A 22,040-nucleotide genomic window follows, 5' to 3' on the forward strand; every position below is an offset into this window, starting at 1 on the left:
ATCTTTTCCCTGCCTGAAGTTCCTGGAGGTTAATTTGAATTAACTCTTCAGCTTCTCCCAGTCTGATCTTTACCTTGATAAGGTGTAAAGAAAGGGTGAAACTCCTCCTTGAAGCTACACAATAGGTCCCTGTGATTGACAGATTGATCTGAAAGGGCAGAGATGACTCCTGAACTCAATAGAATATGTATTGTAGGGGCTGGGGGCATTCTGTTGACATCACAGTATCAAATCCTGCCTGACCGGTCTGTTGAAGCACATGTAACACATAGCACACTTGAAAGGGAGAGAACAGGATGCCAGTACATTTCTTGCGTATCGCTTGTCTTGCTGCTGAAGGATCCTCTTTTTGCCCTATCAGACTTCTGTATCTGGATTTGTTGTGGGTACAGCACCTCCTTTAAAGTGGATTTTGATGTTAGTGGTGGGTGGACATTGGTGATTACCATAGTCCACTCCCCTACAAAACCCCAGCCTTCAGTGCCCAACTTTAGTGTGGCAGAAGACCGCCATCTTGGATGTGCCCTGGCAGCATTCACCTACCTCGAGTCCGTTAGAAGAGGTAATAATGTGTGATTATGTTGTGAAATGTTCTCTTTTTTCCTGGTTACTGGTTTTCTGGCTAGCTGTAATGCCATAGTATATATTTTGTGTCAACTGACAGGCAATTGACTCTGATGAACCTAGAACCTGACACTTTTACATTAGAGCTCCTTGTAGTATGGAGAGGTTCTGTGTTTTGCAAATGTTACTTCTTTTCAAACAAACCTGGTTGTAAATCCGAACCATAGACTTCCATCTCAGTGTGAAATCACTTCTTTCTTGAAGTACCTTTCTTAATTTTGTAAATGTGCGATATGTATACGAAATGCTTTGCTTTACGGATCTGTCGATTGCTCATGTTGTGCACAGTTAGTTTTTGTGATGTACCTTTTTTTGAAAATTCAAAAAAAGACAACAGTTAAAAAATTGCTAGTGGCCAGCTTGAATTAAGTTTTTTTAAAAATCTGCATCAGTGGCATTATATGCACCCACATAAGATAATGGAATATCTGTATGTTCTCCTAACTCCTCCAATTATAAGACACCTGGTTAGCCATAGCTAGGAATAATAAAACAAAAGGGCGCCAGTGATAGTATGTGACTGTATGGAAGTTTGGCAAATCTACTTTGTCTACTTTTGAATGTAAAGTACCCTTATAAATCAACAACTATTTTCTATCATTGTACATTCAAGTGCTCCCCTCTTTAAAAACCATTACCACAAGATGGTTAACACAGGTAAGGTGAAAGAAAAACACCAGAAGTGCTGTAAGGCGAAGTGTGTTTTGCTGCACTTTTTAATTTCAAATTCCACAAGACCGGATTGTTGGGAAATGCAGCAACATTAAGATATTTTTAAAAAGTTCAACATAGGAAGCTGTGTGAGGCTTCACTTGAGCTGATCTCTCAATCTGCCCATGCGCATGGTGTCAGTAGTTGTAGTTTGTAGCATAAAAGAAATTACTTTGTGTTTAAAACTAAAAAAGTACTTGAAATCACGAATGTCATACCAAAGTGCATTCCCATTCTCTTACAGGAATCAGTAGCACATATGGGGGCAACCAGTAAAAATATCAGATAGCTGTCTTCTGAAATCAATTAATCAAAAATCAGTACCCAAATAAATTAAGTTTAACAAAATAGTGCAGAAAATGTACTGTATTAGAACCAATACAGAGTGTAAATAAAAAAATGTGAAGAAAAGAACAAGGTGGAGGGAAAGACAGTGAAAGAGAAATGGGAGAAGAGACATGGCCAACTGTGGAAAAAAATCTTGATTAAAAAAGGAAAATTGCCTAACACTAAGTCCTAATTCTGTTTTCAGTGGCAGAAGGGACAGAGAAAGGGAGGGAAAAAGTGGGTGATAGAGGCTAGGGCAACTGATTCGGCACCAGTAAGACAACCGGAAAATACAGAGACTAGATAAAAACAGGTGATGCCACAAAAACAGACAACATGAGAGAATGGGCATGAAAGGGGGAGGAGTGATAGGATGGTTGGCAGAACATCTCCCCACTACGGAGGGAATTTAAGTCACTAGCGGCAATCAAGAAAAGCACCAGAGGGAACAACTGGGGGTTGACTGTAATTGAACACACCGGTTTCCAACCAACGATTCTCCAAAAACCAAAGCAAAATATATAAATCATACTTTTTTACTTAAGCACAAGCCAACTGACAGCCACTACTGCTAACAGCAAAGGATATATCCCAAATTCCCATAGCCCACATGGTATGATCGCTTAAGAGTAGTAATCTACATGTGAGAGTTGACCGAAGATTGACAGCAGAGAAAGGCAAGGACTGCAGTTTATGAAGTTTGTAATGCGACCCCACAAATGGTAGAAATGGGCTATGTAAACGCAAGTAACAGAGGATCAGGCTCATCAAAAAAAGCAAGAAAAGGGGCAACTGGGGTATTTCTGTATATTCTCACTAAACTCCCCGGTGCCCACTTACGTTACCAGGTGGGAAGTAGAAGACTGACTATAAAAAGTAAGGATACTCCTCCACGCCCAATGCTATGTTCAGCATTATTCATGAACCAAGCTGGAAACAATGAGGCAAATATATCCGCGCCTTTATCCCACTGTTTTTAAATCGGGACTGAATGTATTATACGGTTACAATTTTGCACCATATGGCTCGGTATCCAATGGGATGATGTAGTGACTGAATCACAATACACGTACAGCAAACCAAAGGCAGCCTATGCACAAAGAGATTCAGAAAAGGGGGTGGTGATGAACAGAGTGTCTGAATTAAGCAGACCACTCTTACCCAGTCCAAAGATCAGGGCTTGATCCATCACCGTTTTTTAGCTCACTGCACCATCCCAGCTCAGAACTTGGCTATATGCAAATTAGTCTGACCCTGGCCCAGTGCATCTTGGGAACAGGGCAGACCAAACTACTAAGCATATTCTTATACTGGGAAGGAAACAAGCTACCGGGGACCGGTTTCTGGCATTTCAGCCGTCTTCGGGCCGGCTTGCTTGAATCCCGATGGTGCAATGAGCTAGGGACTCACATCTGAGTATACCCTTCCACGCTTATGGTGGACAAAAATGATTCAGAAAAGGGGGTGGTGATGAACAGAGTGTCTGAATTAAGCAGACCACTCTTACCCAGTCCAAAGATCAGGGCTTGATCCATCACCGTTTTTTAGCTCACTGCACCATCCCAGCTCAGAACTTGGCTATATGCAAATTAGTCTGACCCTGGCCCAGTGCATCTTGGGAACAGGGCAGACCAAACTACTAAGCCAATTCTTATACTGGGAAGGAAACAAGCTACCGGGGACCGGTTTCTGGCATTTCAGCCGTCTTCGGCCCGGCTTGCTTGAATCCCGATGGTGCAATGAGCTAGGGACTCACATCTGAGTATACCCTTCCACGCTTATGGTGGACAAAAATTATTCAGAAAAGGGGGTGGTGATGAACAGAGTGTCTGAATTGAGCAGACCACTCTTACCCAGTCCAAAGATCAGGGCTTGATCCATCACTGTTTTTAGCTCACTGCACCATCCCAGCTCAGAACTTGGCTATATGCAAATTAGTCTGACCCTGGCCCAGTGCATCTTGGGAACAGGGCAGACCAAACTACTAAGCCAATTCTTATACTGGGAAGGAAACAAGCTACCGGGGACCGGTTTCTGGCATTTCAGCCGTCTTCGGCCCGGCTTGCTTGAATCCCGATGGTGCAATGAGCTAGGGACTCACATCTGAGTATACCCTTCCACGCTTATGGTGGACAAAAATGATTCAGAAAAGGGGGTGGTGATGAACAGAGTGTCTGAATTAAGCAGACCACTCTTACCCAGTCCAAAGATCAGGGCTTGATCCATCACCGTTTTTTAGCTCACTGCACCATCCCAGCTCAGAACTTGGCTATATGCAAATTAGTCTGACCCTGGCCCAGTGCATCTTGGGAACAGGGCAGACTAAACTACTGACACTCTGTTCATCACCACCCCTTCTGAATCGTTTTTGGCCACTATAGGTGTGGCAGGGTATACTCAGACATGAGTCCCTTTCTCACTGCACCATCAGGATTCAAGCAAGCCGGGCCGAAGACGGCTGAAATGCCAGAAACCGGTCCCCGGTAGCTTGTCTCCTTCCTGGTAAAGAATTGGCTGGGTAGTTTAGTCTGCCCTGTTCCCATGATGCACTGGGCCAGGGACAGACTGATTTGCATATAGCCAGGTTCTGAGCTGGGATGGTGCAGTGAGATAAATAACGGTGATGGATCAAGCCCAGATCTTTGGACTGGGTAAGAGTGGTCTACTTAATTCAGACACTCTGTTCATCACCACCCCCTTTTCTGAATCGTTTTTGGCCACTATAGGTGTGGCAGGGTATACTCAGACATGAGTCCCTTTCTCACTGCACCATCAGGATTCAAGCAAGCCGGGCCGAAGACGGCTGAAATGCCAGAAACCGGTCCCCGGTAGCTTGTCTCCTTTCTGGTAAAGAATTGGCTTGGTAGTTTAGTCTGCCCTGTTCCCATGATGCACTGGGCCAGGGACAGACTGATTTGCATATAGCCAGGTTCTGAGCTGGGATGGTGCAGTGAGATAAATAACGGTGATGGATCAAGCCCTGATCTTTGGACTGGGTAAGAGTGGTCTGCTTAATTCAGACACTCTGTTCATCACCACCCCCTTTTCTGAATCGTTTTTGGCCACTATAGGTGTGGCAGGGTTTTCTCAGACATGAGTCCCTTTCTCACTGCTCCATCAGGATTCAAGCAAGCCGGGCCGAAGACGGCTGAAATGCCAGAACCCGGTCCCCGGTAGCTTGTCTCCTTTCTGGTAAAGAATTGGCTTGGTAGTTTAGTCTGCCCTGTTCCCATGATGCACTGGGCCAGGGACAGACTGATTTGCATATAGCCAGGTTCTGAGCTGGGATGGTGCAGTGAGATAAATAACGGTGATGGATCAAGCCCTGATCTTTGGACTGGGTAAGAGTGGTCTGCTTAATTCAGCCACTCTGTTCATCACCACCCCCTTTTCTGAATCGTTTTTGGCCACTATAGGTGTGGCAGGGTATACTCAGACATGAGTCCCTTTCTCACTGCACCATCAGGATTCAAGCAAGCCGGGCCGAAGACGGCTGAAATGCCAGAAACCGGTCCCCGGTAGCTTGTCTCCTTTCTGGTAAAGAATTGGCTTGGTAGTTTAGTCTGCCCTGTTCCCATGATGCACTGGGCCAGGGACAGACTGATTTGCATATAGCCAGGTTCTGAGCTGGGATGGGGCAGTGAGATAAATAACGATGATGGATCAAGCCCTGATCTTTGGACTGGGTAAGAGTGGTCTGCTTAATTCAGACACTCTGTTCATCACCACCCCCTTTTCTGAATCGTTTTTGGCCACTATAGGTGTGGCAGGGTATACTCAGACATGAGTCCCTTTCTCACTGCACCATCAGGATTCAAGCAAGCCGGGCCGAAGACGGCTGAAATGCCAGAAACCGGTCCCCGGTAGCTCGTCTCCTTTCTGGTAAAGAATTGGCTTGGTAGTTTAGTCTGCCCTGTTCCCATGATGCACTGGGCCAGGGACAGACTGATTTGCATATAGCCAGGTTCTGAGCTGGGATGGTGCAGTGAGATAAATAACGGTGATGGATCAAGCCCTGATCTTTGGACTGGGTAAGAGTGGTCTGCTTAATTCAGACACTCTGTTCATCACCACCCCCTTTTCTGAATCGTTTTTGGCCACTATAGGTGTGGCAGGGTATACTCAGACATGAGTCCCTTTCTCACTGCACCATCAGGATTCAAGCAAGCCGGGCCGAAGACGGCTGAAATGCCAGAAACCGGTCCCCGGTAGCTTGTCTCCTTTCTGGTAAAGAATTGGCTTGGTAGTTTAGTCTGCCCTGTTCCCATGATGCACTGGGCCAGGGACAGACTGATTTGCATATAGCCAGGTTCTGAGCTGGGATGGTGCAGTGAGATAAATAACGGTGATGGATCAAGCCCTGATCTTTGGACTGGGTAAGAGTGGTCTGCTTAATTCAGACACTCTGTTCATCACCACCCCCTTTTCTGAATCGTTTTTGGCCACTATAGGTGTGGCAGGGTATACTCAGACATGAGCCCCTTTCTCACTGCACCATCAGGATTCAAGCAAGCCGGGCCGAAGACGGCTGAAATGCCAGAAACCGGTCCCCGGTAGCTCGTCTCCTTTCTGGTAAAGATTTGGCTTGGTAGTTTAGTCTGCCCTGTTCCCATGATGCACTGGGCCAGGGACAGACTGATTTGCATATAGCCAGGTTCTGAGCTGGGATGGTGCAGTGAGATAAATAACGGTGATGGATCAAGCCCTGATCTTTGGACTAGGTAAGAGTGGTCTGCTTAATTCAGACACTCTGTTCATCACCACCCCCTTTTCTGAATCGTTTTTGGCCACTATAGGTGTGGCAGGGTATACTCAGACATGAGTCCCTTTCTCACTGCACCATCAGGATTCAAGCAAGCCGGGCCGAAGACGGCTGAAATGCCAGAAACCGGTCCCCGGTAGCTTGTCTCCTTTATGGTAAAGAACTGGCTTGGTAGTTTAGTCTGCCCTGTTCCCATGATGCACTGGGCCAGGGACAGACTGATTTGCATATAGCCAGGTTCTGAGCTGGGATGGTGCAGTGAGATAAATAACGGTGATGGATCAAGCCCTGATCTTTGGACTGGGTAAGAGTGGTCTGCTTAATTCAGACACTCTGTTCATCACCACCCCCTTTTCTGAATCGTTTTTGGCCACTATAGGTGTGGCAGGGTATACTCAGACATGAGTCCCTTTCTCACTGCACCATCAGGATTCAAGCAAGCCGGGCCAAAGACGGCTGAAATGCCAGAAACCGGTTCCCGGTAGCTTGTCTCCTTTCTGGTAAAGAATTGGCTTGGTAGTTTAGTCTGCCCTGTTCCCATGATGCACTGGGCCAGGGACAGACTGATTTGCATATAGCCAGGTTCTGAGCTGGGATGGTGCAGTGAGATAAATAACGGTGATGGATCAAGCCCTGATCTTTGGACTGGGTAAGAGTGGTATGCTTAATTCAGACACTCTGTTCATCACCACCCCCTTTTCTGAATCGTTTTTGGCCACTATAGGTGTGGCAGGGTATACTCAGACATGAGTCCCTTTCTCACTGCACCATCAGGATTCAAGCAAGCCGGGCCGAAGACGGCTGAAATGCCAGAAACCGGTCTCCGGTAGCTTGTCTCCTTTCTGGTAAAGAACTAGCTTGGTAGTTTAGTCTGCCCTGTTCCCATGATGCACTGGGCCAGGGACAGACTGATTTGCATATAGCCAGGTTCTGAGCTGGGATGGTGCAGTGAGATAAATAACGGTGATGGATCAAGCCCTGATCTTTGGACTGGGTAAGAGTGGTCTGCTTAATTCAGACACTCTGTTCATCACCACCCCCTTTTCTGAATCGTTTTTGGCCACTATAGGTGTGGCAGGGTATACTCAGACAAGAGTCCCTTTCTCACTGCACCATCAGGATTCAAGCAAGCCGGGCCGAAGACGGCTGAAATGCCAGAAACCGGTCCCCGGTAGCTTGTCTCCTTTCTGGTAAAGAATTGGCTTGGTAGTTTAGTCTGCCCTGTTCCCATGATGCACTGGGCCAGGGACAGACTGATTTGCATATAGCCAGGTTCTGAGCTGGGATGGTGTAGTGAGATAAATAACGGTGATGGATCAAGCCCTGATCTTTGGACTGGGTAAGAGTGGTCTGCTTAATTCAGACACTCTGTTCATCACCACCCCCTTTTCTGAATCGTTTTTGGCCACTATAGGTGTGGCAGGGTATACTCAGACATGAGTCCCTTTCTCACTGCACCATCAGGATTCAAGCAAGCCGGGCCGAAGACGGCTGAAATGCCAGAAACCGGTCCCCGGTAGCTTGTCTCCTTTCTGGTAAAGATTTGGCTTGGTAGTTTAGTCTGCCCTGTTCCCATGATGCACTGGGCCAGGGACAGACTGATTTGCATATAGCCAGGTTCTGAGCTGGGATGGTGCAGTGAGATAAATAACGGTGATGGATCAAGCCCTGATCTTTGGACTGGGTAAGAGTGGTCTGCTTAATTCAGACACTCTGTTCATCACCACCCCCTTTTCTGAATCGTTTTTGGCCACTATAGGTGTGGCAGGGTATACTCAGACATGAGTCCCTTTCTCACTGCACCATCAGGATTCAAGCAAGCCGGGCCGAAGACGGCTGAAATGCCAGAAACCGGTCCCCGGTAGCTTGTCTCCTTTCTGGTAAAGAATTGGCTTGGTAGTTTAGTCTGCCCTGTTCCCATGATGCACTGGGCCAGGGACAGACTGATTTGCATATAGCCAGGTTCTGAGCTGGGATAGTGCAGTGAGATAAATAACGGTGATGGATCAAGCCCTGATCTTTGGACTGGGTAAGAGTGGTCTGCTTAATTCAGACACTCTGTTCATCACCACCCCCTTTTATGCACAAAGAGAGTCAGTTTGTGGCCATCTGTTACCTGGGTTGATGGGTCAAGAAAGCTAGAAGTTTGAAATCCTCTATAAAATAAGAAGGTGGGGAGGGGGGTGACCTCTGTTGCTTTGCAAACAGATGGGAGAGCTGTCTGCAACTTTGCGAAAGGGGACAGTTAGGAATCGCTGAAGTATAGGTGATGGCTAGCCTTGTATCAGGACTATTTGGCAAAGTGATGGGAGAAACTATTCTTAAGGAAGATTCTGTGAACCATAGTAGGAGCTTTGTAGAGGACTCTTGACATGATCGCTGTCCCAGGGGGTGTTATCAGCAGTTCTCTCCTGGACTGACCTGGTTTCTCAGGAGTTAAATATAAAGGTGGTTCTGTTGGGTAATGAGAAATTACTTGAAAAAAGTAATTTCTCATCACCCAACAGAACCACCTTTGTATTTAACCACGCCTACCCAGGTTCTGAGGGACACAGGGTCACCCCTTTTTATGTAAACCCCAGGTTTCTCATGAGGCCAGACCCAGCCTGCCCACCAATCGATAGTTTGCAGTGTTTTCATGGAAACCCTCCGTAAGTTACTTTAGTGTAACTGAACACAGAGCCTTTTATGAAAGGGAAATGTCATACGTTGTCTTGACTCCGAATACATTGAACAGATCATAGTGACATATCTAGTAATCTGAGGCTGAAACACCCTGTGGTTGCAGAGAGAGATATTTTGGGAAGCGATAGGTCATCGGACTTGGCATTCACTTACTAGGTAACAAAGTGTGGAGGCAACATTCCCATCAATACCTTGTGCCTTATAAACACGTTATAGCTGTATGGCTTAAAATTCCTTTGCAGGTGGGTTTCTTATGATTCCCCACAGTTTTAGCTCACGGCAGAAACACAAATGATGGTCAGTCATTAGAATACAGCCTACCACAAACAGGAACATGCATTATTTCTTTCCTCAAATAAAGACATCAGCCTCCAGAAGCGGCCCGTGTTTGGGACGAGGGGCGGGCTAGTGGGGTTGATGTTGGCATAGAGGTCAAGAAGGGAGGGAGGAGAATAAAAAAGAATAATGGAAAAAATAAAACTTCAGCTGGCCGCGTCTCGCTTCTCTGCTTCAGGCTCAGGCTCCCAAAATGCCCTGCAGCCAATCCTGAAGCTGCCCCAGGACAGACTGTGAGTTTGTGCCTCCTCTCTCCAGCCCCAGCAATGCAGCAGGGGTTGTAGATAGGTTCACTGCGCATGATGGTTTGGCCGGCCTGAGACGACCGGCCAAACGATCATGCACAGTGAAGGGAGTGCACTATCACTCCCCTCAGTGCTATCATTCCCCCGTGTTTGGACAAGTGGCGGGAGGGGATGAGGTTGGCATAGGGGTCAAGAAGGAAGGGGGGGAATAAAAAATAATTAACAAAATAAATAAAACTTACCTTCAGCTGGCCGCATCCCTCTCCTCTGCTTCAGGCACAGGCTCCCAAGAATGACCTGCCGCCAATCCTGAAGTTGCTCTCACATGAGAGCAGCTTCAGTATTGTCCTGATTGTCCTCGATCAATGCTCCAGGACAGACTGGAAGTCTGTGCCTCCTCTCTCCAGCCCCAGCAATGCAGCAGGGGTTGTAGATAGGTTCCCTATGCATGATGGTTTGGCCGGCCAAACCATCATGCACAGTGAAGGGAGTGCACTACCACTCCCCTCAGTGCTATCATCCCACAGGCCCCGCCCCCAAGACTCATCAGCAAAGAAGAAATAAAACGAAAGTGGATTTTCTTCTTTTTTCCTGACATTTTTGGGGAGCGACGCTCCTCAGCCATAGCAGCTCTGGGGCGCACAGCGTTTAGGGCCAGATGTACGACCATTGACTTTTGCGACTCGCAAATTGCGACAAATTAGGACCTGCAATTTTTGAAAAGTCAATGTACAACAGTGTCTGAGACACTGTTTGCAATTTCCAATGGGGTCACAAATTGCATAACACACAGGATGATGGATGGAATGTTGCACAATGGCAAGACATTCACCCCCAGTCACAGATCTGGGTTTAATCCATCGTTATTTTGCTCAGCAAGCCACCCCAGTTCAGACATGGCCATATGTAAATCAGTCTTGACCCTGTGCCTCATGGGAACCGTCCAGACCGAACTGCCAAGCCATGTCTTCCCTGGACCAGAATCAAGCATCCTAGGACCGGTTTCTGGCTATCAGCCATCTTCAGCCAGGATAGCTTGAGAAATTGCATGCCTCATGAATATTAATGAAGCTGTTTCAATTTGCGCCCCCATTGGGAATGGCTGGCACTCCCAGGGATGGTGTCCTGCTGTGATCAGCAGACCTCCATGTCTGGGACTGCTTTTAAATAAGCAGTTTTTTTTTAAATGCAGCTGGTTATCTTAAAGGAAAACGGGATGCATTTAAAAAATAAACACGTGACTTTTCATAAAAAATTTTTAAGGACCTGCGTTCCCAATGGGGAAGGGGTCCTCTGGGGACCCCTTCCAGTTTGCGAGAGCTTTACCACCCTTCTGAGAAGGGTGGTAAACTGCGAGTGCTTTGTGACCACAATTGCCATCGTAAAACATTCTTACATAGCCTTTGGGGGTCACTATTAGGAAGGGAACACCCTTCCTAATAGCGAGTCGCTAAACACTATTTTGCGAGTCGCAAATTGCGAGTCGCAAAATAGGGTTAGTACGTGGCCCACAGGTTTTTTGCATGCGCAAACGGGTCTAAAACCCATTTTGCATGTAAAAATCCATCATACATCTGACCCATAGGGCCAAATGTATCAAAGGGTTTTACCCATTCTGTGTCTATAGGAAAATGTGTTCATACAAATGGCCTTTAGTCTTTTAATATGGCCACGTAAGGTTGTAAGATGTGCAGAACAGAGATCTTACTATGTCTCACTGAGATAAACAAGTGAGATATTGTCAATATTTTATGATGGGTCAGAAATTGGTATGGCCACTTAAAACACCAGAATATCTAATACTGTAAGCAAATATGTTTTACCATGTTAAAAAAAGTTACTTACTTTTGGTAACACCTTAGTCTGACATCTGGGGATAAATCTAAGGTAAGGAATCTGTGGCTAGAAGTCTCTATCAGATAAAGACGATCTGATACCACAGAAAAATCCATGGAAAAACGCAATGTTGACTGCTGATTAAGTGAAATGTTGCAAACATGGACTTGATATAGTTCGGTACATCGATGAGTAAATGGCCTCTTTACTGTTATGTTCCGTCATGTCTGAATTATCTGGTGGGGGTGGAAAATGCATGCATGTGTTTTCCTTGAAGGAGAATCCACCACTCAACCTTCGGGTGAATGGTGATGAGTTTTTGAATATCGGAACAACCATTTTAGATTTTATTTAGAAAGTGTCTCTAATATACTGCATGATCTATACAATTGACTGAATACAATATTTTCATATAAAACAGTCTGTCTATTGTTTTTCAACTGATGGGTTATTGGAGTCTTATTGAGAATTAAGCAACAATAACACTACGTGTTCATATGAGACCAAAAAAGATTCAGAATCTATTCATACTGTAAAATTCCTTTTAAGAATACAGACCACAGTGAAACATGTTTAAACATTGAATGCGCTCAACCTAAAATATAAATAATTTATGTCGATAGGTGTGTAAGAAAGAGATACTTGCCCTATAAGGCAGCCGCATGGTACTCTATGCACTACACAGCTCCTCGACTAGTGTGTTGCCCATGACAATATAACCTTTCCAAGTAAATAGGTTCCACTAATACCAAAATGTATGAGATATCATTAATTTGATATTTTACGCACTACATGTCTGTTGTTAAATTAATGTTCTAAATTATTAGCTCTTCACTAACATGGACAAGGGTTCAGGATTTATGTGCCTGGACGGGCCTCTTTAGCTCCATCCACGAAAATGAGTTGAAATTAATTGCAGATCATCCTAATTTAGGTGTAGCAAATATATATTATACACCAGTACTCATGGTCTCCGTCAGTGTCGGTGTAGAGGGGCTGGGAATGTGAGGAGGATATATTTTCTGCCTGCATGCACTGTGCCTTATCCTGCTTGCACTGCCCTTATTCCAGAGAGCAGAGGAGGAACTCTAGAGGTACACTAGCCTTTAAACAGTTCTATGTTGCACAAAGTCATTAAAATAATGGCAAATATAGTTCACACTGCAGTACTGAGGGAACAAAGATCTAGCTCTAAAACTCACAACAAGTGGAAACAAACCTAGAGTAACTATTCCAAGTGGGAAGTGTTTCATAGTTATAAGTGGGCAATTCTTGGATGTCCAAAATTCAAGGTATAATTCTGATCATTTTTGAGAATGCTAGCTTGACATCTTTTTGGTGCACTGGAGTATCCGTACTTGTACAAAAATGCAGACACGCTTTAACTTCCTTTACAGACAATGTGGGAGCGCACTCCAGAGGAAATGTCAGCTGCTCATATTAGTACAAGTGAGGCACTAAACACCAACACGGTTCTTACCTGCCTAACTCCACACGCAGTGCATAGGTTCTGCCCTGACAGGTGCTCGCTGTATTTTATCACTCGGGGAATGTTTGTTTGGAGAGATGCGATTTCTCAAATTCTGCATGTCTTTCAGGATTGCTCTTTTATGAGGTTTATAGATATGTGTAATTGTATTTATGTTCTCTTCTATTTCAGTTAAACAAATCTTGAAAGCTGCATTCTGGGAGGATTTGAAGGATCTCTTGGTGACCTGACTTCTGTCCAAAAAGGGGGTGGTATCCTTGTACTGTCTAAGGGTGAGCCAATCTGGTCCTCTGGTATTAGGAAAAGTGGTGGATTGAGGTGCATTGGACTTTTAGACGAAACAAAAGCTAGAGGCTTGGATTGTTCTTTATGGTAGTGTGGGATCTACTGAAACCCTGGTTTGTCCTTCGAGAGTTGGGCGGGTGTAATATGTCATCTCTGGTTACTGATGACTGTTTTGGGATGACTGAGTTAAAGGGGTCACCAATGAAGAGATAACGTTTATGCGGATGATGATGGACAATAAAATGCTCCAAATAATTCAACTGCAACCTGTTCAGGGAAAGGGTTCCGATGCTCATGCCACCTGCAAACTGATTGTCCATTAAAAGTTTTCGTTTAATATAAAGTGTTAAAGCACAAAACGAGAAAAAGTATAACTCTTACTTGGCACTAAAAAAAAGACACTAAAAATAGTTGCACTAATGTTTACTGATTTTTGGCACCTGTAAAGTAGGTCTCCAGGTCTCCCATCTCTTCAATCCACCGTTGAGCGGGCCCTTGTACACCGGTGCTGACAATACTCTAAACCATTGGAATACAATAACAAAGTGTTTTTGTGATTATCCTCTTTGATTATGTTCATTTTCAGGGGTAGAGTGGTTGCACTTGAGGATAGGATTAAGGATTACAACTTCTATGCCCTTAAAAATGGAGTATGGGGTTCTTTTTTCTGAATCCCTGGGGGGTGGCAATCCTGGCCGTGACATGTTTCACAGCTGGGCTCCAGCACTAGGGGGAACTGTAGGTGTTGTTCCAATATTCCGTTACCTAGCTCCCCAGTCTACGGATAATTGTGACTTTTTACACTGGATGATTTGGGTAATTGTAGATGAGGCCCATGTTATCAGTGTCAGCTCTTTTTCCTGCTTGCCTCGTCTTCAGAAGAATAGTAAGGACTCTATTTTTTGTGTTCTGATGTGTTCCTGGTCTGGAATGGAGCAAAGTTAGGATGTTGCCTCTATTTAAGATGTCTTGGAGATCTTTCGATTTTTATTCAGGCTAAAAGTAAAGTTGTGTACTTTGGATCTTTGGTGTTTGGGCTGTTGAGTGGTTAAGCGTGGTTGTTTCTTTGACAATACCACCAGGTATTTTGTCCCATTGTGCTAGCAGGTTTTAAGTAGCGAGTGCTGGTGGGCTTGGTGGTGCAAATTTCTGGGTACCAGGTGGACAGGGTTGCGGGGCTACGTGTTGCTCTTCTCCTGGACTACCTGCCATAAGAATGGGGGCCTGCCATACTAAGAGGTCTGCTTGTGACACCTCTTGACATACATCAAAGCATAGAACAGGATGAGTTGGGTGCGCCTCTTCTCTTGCTGCCTCTGGCCACCTTGTGCAGGTGCTGCAGACTGTTATATTAGTTTACCACTCACCCATGGGTTCTGAGCATTTGTTTTTATCCTGTGCCTCCAGAAGTTCCTGTGGGAGGGTTAAAGTGATTTGAGGGTGCCTCTGAGGTGCCAGATGTAGCTGTCTGTCTGTTAAACCCTAGGGCAGGATTGCAGATTTTTTTTAGGGGTAAATATGGAGAAAGGTTTGTATTATATCGTAAGGTTTACATTTATATCCTTCTTGCACATCTGCTGCGTCTGTCCTCTTCTTTCCTCTTGATAAGCGCCGGGACGCCCCTTCGCTGGGGCAGCTGCGCGCTATATAAAAAAGTATAACATAACATAACATATGTAAATCAGCCTAGGTCCTCCTAGCTGCTCAGTCAGAGTGAGAGATGGTGACGGAATGTTGGTGTGCCTGTGATGAATGGAATGCCTGGGTGCTTGTGTGGATGAGTGGTGACAGTTGGACATGGGCTGAGCAGCTAGGCAGGCTGCTCCTGGTGGGGATGGTGTAGGAGCTGGTACATGGCTGATCCTGGATTAATACCTGAACTAAAGACTTAATAAAGAAGACTTAGAAACTTACAACATGGCTACCAGTGCCTTCATGTACAGACCACAACATACTTTTGGCGACGAGGATGGGATCTGGACCCAAGCGTACATATGGATTGAACAGAAACCCAGAGACTACAAAGAAACCATTGTAACCAGCGCAACTACAAAGAAAAAAGAAAGAAAAATACAAGTAGCAGAATGGAGTAAAAGGCAAACCAGCCCCACCAGTGTCCCGTCATCGGACGGCCCTCCCACCAGCTTGAACTTGCTCCATGGACTTGACCAAAGTTATGGTCTGTATGTTAGGGTATGAATGGACTGTACTTCTTCCTACCACTTCCTTTTGTCCACCGTATGGATGTATCTACAGCTTAAAGGTATCGTGGCTATACAAAGGCGAGTTAAAAGACTAACTCTGTGAATATATTCACTTGTACTACACAGAAGCGGTGTGGTTATGCCAAGCTCGATGTCTTAGTTCCGCATGGCAAGCTCTAATTGCATGTGACTTCTGAGCAATACCACTTGAACTTATGAAATCAGCAAGCGCAATGTCAGAGGTGGCCCTATGTTATCTGTGCTTTGGAAGTTGTCTGTCAGAGAAGTTATGTACTTCACTACAGGTCTGTTACTCAAATAGTCCTGTGAAGTCTCAGTGTTGGGACAGATGTGATCGTTTTGCGGTATGAGCAAGGTTTCCCATTTCTACACTTGGGCATAAGAAGAGAGATGTTGTGTTACGCTCAAGAAGAGAAGTGTTATTTTACGCATAAGAAGAGAGGTCTTTTGTTACATCTCTGTGTGTTCCTCTGTGGTGGCATATTTGGACACTTGTAAATGGATCTGGAGTTATCAAGAACAGTTTTACAGTCTGCACGTGAGCCTTTTTGAGGTCAGCTGGGAGATTTACCTACACGGTGTGTTGTTTGCCAGGCTTAGTCTGCAGTTTCAATCAAGTGCAAAACATTGTTAATGAGGCCTCCTCGCACAGATGACCGTTTAACTGCCTTCCATTTTTTTGAAAACCGGCACGAGCCATGTAACTCGCATGCCTACCTTCTACCTGCTGATGGGTTGCGTGCGATCTCTCCTGCGAAGTGCCATGCGTCATCTTCATTCTGACGTGCAGGGCTGCTTCGGATCAGGCGCTGCTTATTGACAGAAAGGATCCGGTGGTTTTGTGTTAGGAATTAATACTATTTTTCAGTTTAGTTTGTAGTGATGCCACAGTTTTTATGCTGTTTTATGGTTGGGACGTCATAGTCTTCTGGTGGGTGGACATCACAGGTTATCTCTTGCATGAGGGTGGGTCTGGTCTTGGTGTGTGGTTCCCATCTTCTTGTGTTGTGTTGGTAAGTCGCCTTGCGCTGCACATCTTATATGTTTGTATGTGTGTAAGTCGCCCTGTGCCTCACATGCTGTCCTGTGTAGTCGCCCTGCGCTTCAGATGTTGTTGTGTGTAAGTCGCCCTCCGCCTCATGTGTTGTCCTGTGTAAGTCGTCCCGCGCTTCAGGTGTTGTGGTGTGTAAGTCGCCCTGTGCGTCCCATGTTGTACTGTGTAAGTCGGCCCGCCCTTCAGATGTTGTTGTGTGTAAGTCGCCCTGCGCCTCACTGTCTGTACCGTCTATGTGGTCCATATTTTGGTACACGTGTATTTGTAGTGTTGGTTCACCCTTCTTGTCTGTTTTTGGCCTAGTTTTTTTGTCGTGGGGTGTGTGCACCCTTCACTACATTATTTGTGTTTTTGGGAAAGGATGGGGTTATTGCTAGTTTGAAATGTAATATTGCTTGACAGTATTTTTTCTTTCAGTTTAGCCACTTGCAATCCCTTTGGCCATTGGTTTAGTTTCAAGAGCTTGTTTCTGCTTTTGAACTTCTTATCCTTTGCCTCTTATTGAGGGGTCTATTGTCCCTGCTAATGGGCATATTGTCTCTGGAGGGAGGGCGGATATTACTTGTCTTAAAGTGATCTTTTTTGATAAAGAGACCGAGTCAGTTACACCGGCTGCTTCCTCCCCGACGCTGTGAACTGTCTTTGCTTTAATCAATTTTAAGGTACTGTCCTTTGTGGGTCTGCTTGACTCCGGGCCCGATGCTGCGCACTTCGCAGTCGACCGTACTTTTTGGATTTCCACCGGTCACGACATCGTTATAACTCCATGTGGAGTTATTTGACGCTACAAGCTTAATTTGAATGAATAACCCATTTTTGAAGATAACCTGATAACTGTACTGTGGATTTTTGTCATTTGGTCTTGTTTTGGTATAGATAAAGATTATTTATTTTTCTAAAGTGGTGTGGTGTCCATTTGTAGTGTTTTCACTGTATTACTGTATGTGTTCACAAATCCTTTACACACTTCCTCTGAGATAAGCCTGTCTGTTCGTGCCAAGCTACCAAGGGGGTGAGCAGGGGTTATTTTAGGAGTGTATCCCCCTTACCCTAACTAGAAGCAAGGGCCCCTATTTGTACAAAGGTACCTACTTCTGCCAACTAGAGACCCACATTTCTAACACCTGCTATAAAAGCGACATAGGCTTTGAGTTCAGTGCCAGTATTACCTGAGTCATACAAGAGGGAAGTTTGCTTAGTTTGTCCATAATGGGAGAGCAGCTGAAATTTTTTTAAAACCTGCATCAGCCTGAGCTCTTGTTACTAGACTGTTCAAAGCCTCCAGTTTTGCATCAATGCCAGACACAAATACAGCTAAAATATTCAGGAGGTCAACTTGGTGCTCTACTTTCAAAGAGTGACAAGTGGGAGCACGTAACAACTTCTTGTATAGCGTGAAGTAGGGCCACCCAGCAGCCACTTTGATCCGTGGCTTGCATGTTAAGTAACCAGCTCACTGCCTACTGACCCACCCTCATCTGTGTCTGAAACGGAGGTTGAGGTAGCACATCGCCCGAGCTCAAGCCCAGCATCTGCTTAGAATAAAGCACAACAGCCGTTCATCCTGAAGCTTCACAGGAAATGCACAACCTCAAATCCCCCCAATCAGGCAGCGACTTTGGCCAACAATCAGGCTATTATTGAGGCTGTCAGAGTATTCCAAGGACACTTTGCTTATCCAGCTCATCTCTCTTCCATGAGAGGGCTACACGAGTGCCTTCAGGATGTAAAAAGCGTAAGTCCTACAGCGCCAAGTGCTAGCTGGCGTCAACCCATCAAGATCGAAATACCAATGACACCGTGCAAGGCGGCACTTCTATATAATTTGTCGGAAAAGCACCTTCTAGTAAGGACCCTCAAAATGTTTCAAAGAACACTGGCATTCACTGTTGCATTATCCCAGATAACCTGCTCTGGATTTCATGAGGGCAGATCAAAGTTAAGGCAAAGTAGTCAAGCAAGACAATGATAAAATCACAGTACAAGAACAAAAGCGACAAGCAGGGAACCAGTAATGGAAAGAAAAAACAATCAAAGTATTCCTCCAAAAAAACTCAAGCTGGACACAGGCACAACGTACTGAATAAGGGAGCTGTGTATCTAGTGGATGGGGAAGGGGTGGTGTTGCAGGCTATGTGATCTTCCTTCGGTCCAGTTAATTAAACAAAATGGACAATTTCCAGAAGTTTGGATACGCATTGATAGACCTCAAGAGTATCAAATGAATGAGACACCAAAATGATGACTGTCTGAGGAACACTCCATCTTATATAATTCTCACAGCATCCAAGAACAATTATGTGCACAATTTCAGCTGGAGGCAGTATTGCATTCGGTCATTATATTGTTGAAAAATGAGATTGAAGTCCAAAACAAAATGACAAGACCCAACTCGAGAATACTGTCCAGTCCAATACCCCACCTAACGAAGCATAGCAAGACTGGTTCACACTGGAGTTTTATGTTCGTTAAAAGACCCGCTATAGATTCATCAGATGCAGATGCTTCTGGCTCCCTTCTGCTTCTCTTCCTCTGCTTAGGAACAAACTCTTTGAGTCCTGCGCCAGTTTTAAACATGACTCAAGTGACTAGCCTCTTTATATATATGAAGTCATCCGATTTGATCCAAGATTGTGATTTTTACATTTCCCTTTAAGAGATTTGGAAAACTTTTCAGATTAATATCTATCAGCAAAGACATCTTCCAAGTTTGCCTCGTGATTGAGCAGATACTTGCTCACTTCTGCTAAACATCTCTTGCCATATGCCACACTTTCACTCTCCCCCGACCAATGTTTGTTCGAACCACATACGTCCTACTGGTTACCATTAATAGCATGCCTATGATTTATGTAGCCCTTGAGGTATAGTGTTCCTATTTCCAATCTTTGATCACACCCTATGTCTTTCACTGCTTGTTACCATTAACCATGCAGGAGTTAGGGCTATGATTTATAGGCTAAGAGGTGCAGCAAGCCATCTCCCATCTCTGGTGACAGCCTGGTCCTACCGTTTAAGAATAATGACACATGACTATGATTCATGTTGACACTGAGGGATAGGAGGCCCTGTCCCACATCTTAGCTATGGTCTCTGTGTCTCACAGGATCCCAATAATGACACATGACTGTGATTCATGTAAGCCCTGAGGTACAGAAAGCCCTCTTCCATCTCTGATGACACTCTGTGTCCCACCACTTAAGAATGATGACATATGCCTTTATATTGGAACTGAGGGATAGGATGCCTCGTCCCCCATCTCAGATCATGGCCACAGTGTCCCACCAGTTCCCATTATTGACACATGGCTAGGAATCAGGCAGGCCTGAGGTTCAGTGTGCTCTGCTCCCCATCTTTGGTCATGGACTGCGTGTCCCACTGGATAGATTTAATGACGCATGGCGGTGAATCATGAATGCCCTGAGGAATGGCATGCCGCGTTCCTCATCTTTAGCATGTCCTTGGTGCCCACTGGTTCACATTGACGAGGCCTGATTCCAGTAGGCTCTGAGGTACTGCAGACACATTATTGTTCTCCCAAGTGTTAGGACCAGGTTTCAGTCTGGAACCGCCGCGACTGCTCGAGCGCTGTCAGGTACTGGTCAGCTTCTGACGCGGACATCCCACCTTCAGACTCAAATACGGACTTCAGCGCATCGGCCACGGCTGCTGGCATTAGTTCGGCGTTTCTGGAAAGAAGTAGAAAAAAACAAATCTAAAACAAGGCCTGACTTATTTACAAGACTTTGTGTGCCATCTCACGAATACATCCTGTCAACAGAGATTTGAAGTCAGTAAGGCGAGAGTGCTGTTTATAAATATTTCTTTCTTTCCACAGCCCTCAACTCTGTCTAGAACATTTAAGAAGCAGTAAGAGGGAGATGGCGTAAGCATGGTGAGGGTGCTTCAATGCATATTACATGCAGTGCACATTGCAGAGTTATGATGCAGTAGCAGCAACCGTCAAGAAAGTCCCTTCGATAAGCAAACTGCTTCCCGATACGTAACTACTAGGAGACGTTGGTTCTCTAGCTGAGCACAGTGTATGCTTCCTTTGCCTTCAGTTAATAGTGCTCGCAGAGAAGAGCGTGTCCCAATTATCAAAAACAGACAATGAAAGGGCCCTTCACGCCCTAGGGTTGGTGGAGCAACAGATGGCTACAACTCCCAGCGAAAGTAAGTATGAACTGTGAAAGTACCTAGTATAAAACTGCAAGAGGCAGCCTACGTTGGGATCCTAGCTCTGCCCTGGGAGTTACCACACGCATCGGTGCCCACGGAACACACCAGGGTTATCTCTGATCACGCACACTAACCTATGAAGAAAGGTTTCAGAGAACACAAGAACAGACAGTATCTTTACAGTGGGTAGTATCTTTGAGAAAGACTGTAGAAATCTCAGGGTTTGCACAGCTACCTAAAACTTATACACCCTGACACATCCTACTGTCAGCATTATAGATCACTGGGAATTCTATCTCAAACCTATCCCAAAGCCGAAAACGATAACATGGAAAACAGCCAATCGCCTGAATTCAAACAATTAAAAACACAGCATATCCATGTATAACCTGATCCACAGCACCCACTCATCCCCATCCTAGAAATGAGGCTGCCTCCCTGGCAGCATACCTGCTGACATTCTGGGACTGGGACTAAAAAGAGGTAGGAATTTTTAGGTGTCTGAAAGCACTAATTGGCATACTGAAGACAAAATCATGGATGACAGTACTCACACACAGGGGGAGACTCAAGAATAACTAGGGACCTGGGGGAGTTAAATGAGAGACTGAACAGTGGTCTCTAATAAAAGAAAAAGTCGAATATTAATTGCCACAAAGTGTTAATTTTAACAAAGACATGTTAAAAATAAACGACAGGGTGAATGGCAGTGAAAAACTTGTTCAGTGCTCTCTTGAAGCGTGATACATGTGTGAATAAAGTGACCAGTGTGCATATCATATAATCAAGACAAGCATGGCCTGTATAGTTAAAATAAGAAATATTTCAGCGCCATGGCACAAGTGATACGCACACTGATCACTATTCACATGTTTTAAGAGAGCGCTGAGCCCTTTTTTCCACTAGCGCTCACTTTGTAGCTTATTTTTTATTAAAACTATCTTTTCACTGCAATTATTATTGTACATTTTTATATCAGGGCCCACTATTCACCACCATAAATGACTACACAAGACCGACAAGAGTTGTGTCACTTTCACTTATGGGAAGGGCTGCAATTGTGAACTTGGGCATCAGAGGCACACATGAGGGCTCCCAGAGATTCTGCAGTTTCAAATCTGGACAGAACGGGTAAACTGTCTGTGGCCAACACTAAGGCATCACTAGTGTCACCCCAAAGGTTTTCACCAAACAACAGCCAAAACTATTAACTTTCCAAGCTACTTTTTTTTTATGCACCTATTCTGAACGATAAAAATGACGTTTTTGTTAGCCAAAG

General features: G+C 45.0%; 1 protein-coding gene across 1 annotated transcript in view; it reads right to left on the reverse strand.

Annotated features, from left to right (window-relative positions):
• Positions 1-18,821: 18,821 nt before the first annotated feature.
• NDOR1 (NADPH dependent diflavin oxidoreductase 1) overlaps positions 18,822-22,040 on the reverse strand; it is a 232,370-nt gene continuing 229,151 nt past the window's right edge. The window contains exon 15 of the mRNA XM_086921240.1: positions 18,822-20,268. Coding sequence (XP_086777366.1) covers positions 20,124-20,268 — 145 coding nt within the window. The 3' untranslated portion in view covers positions 18,822-20,123. The remainder of the gene's footprint in view (positions 20,269-22,040) is intronic.

The sequence above is a fragment of the Lissotriton vulgaris genome, chromosome 5 (genome assembly GCF_964263255.1).
Source record: "Lissotriton vulgaris chromosome 5, aLisVul1.2, whole genome shotgun sequence".
Lineage (NCBI taxonomy): Eukaryota > Metazoa > Chordata > Amphibia > Caudata > Salamandridae > Lissotriton > Lissotriton vulgaris.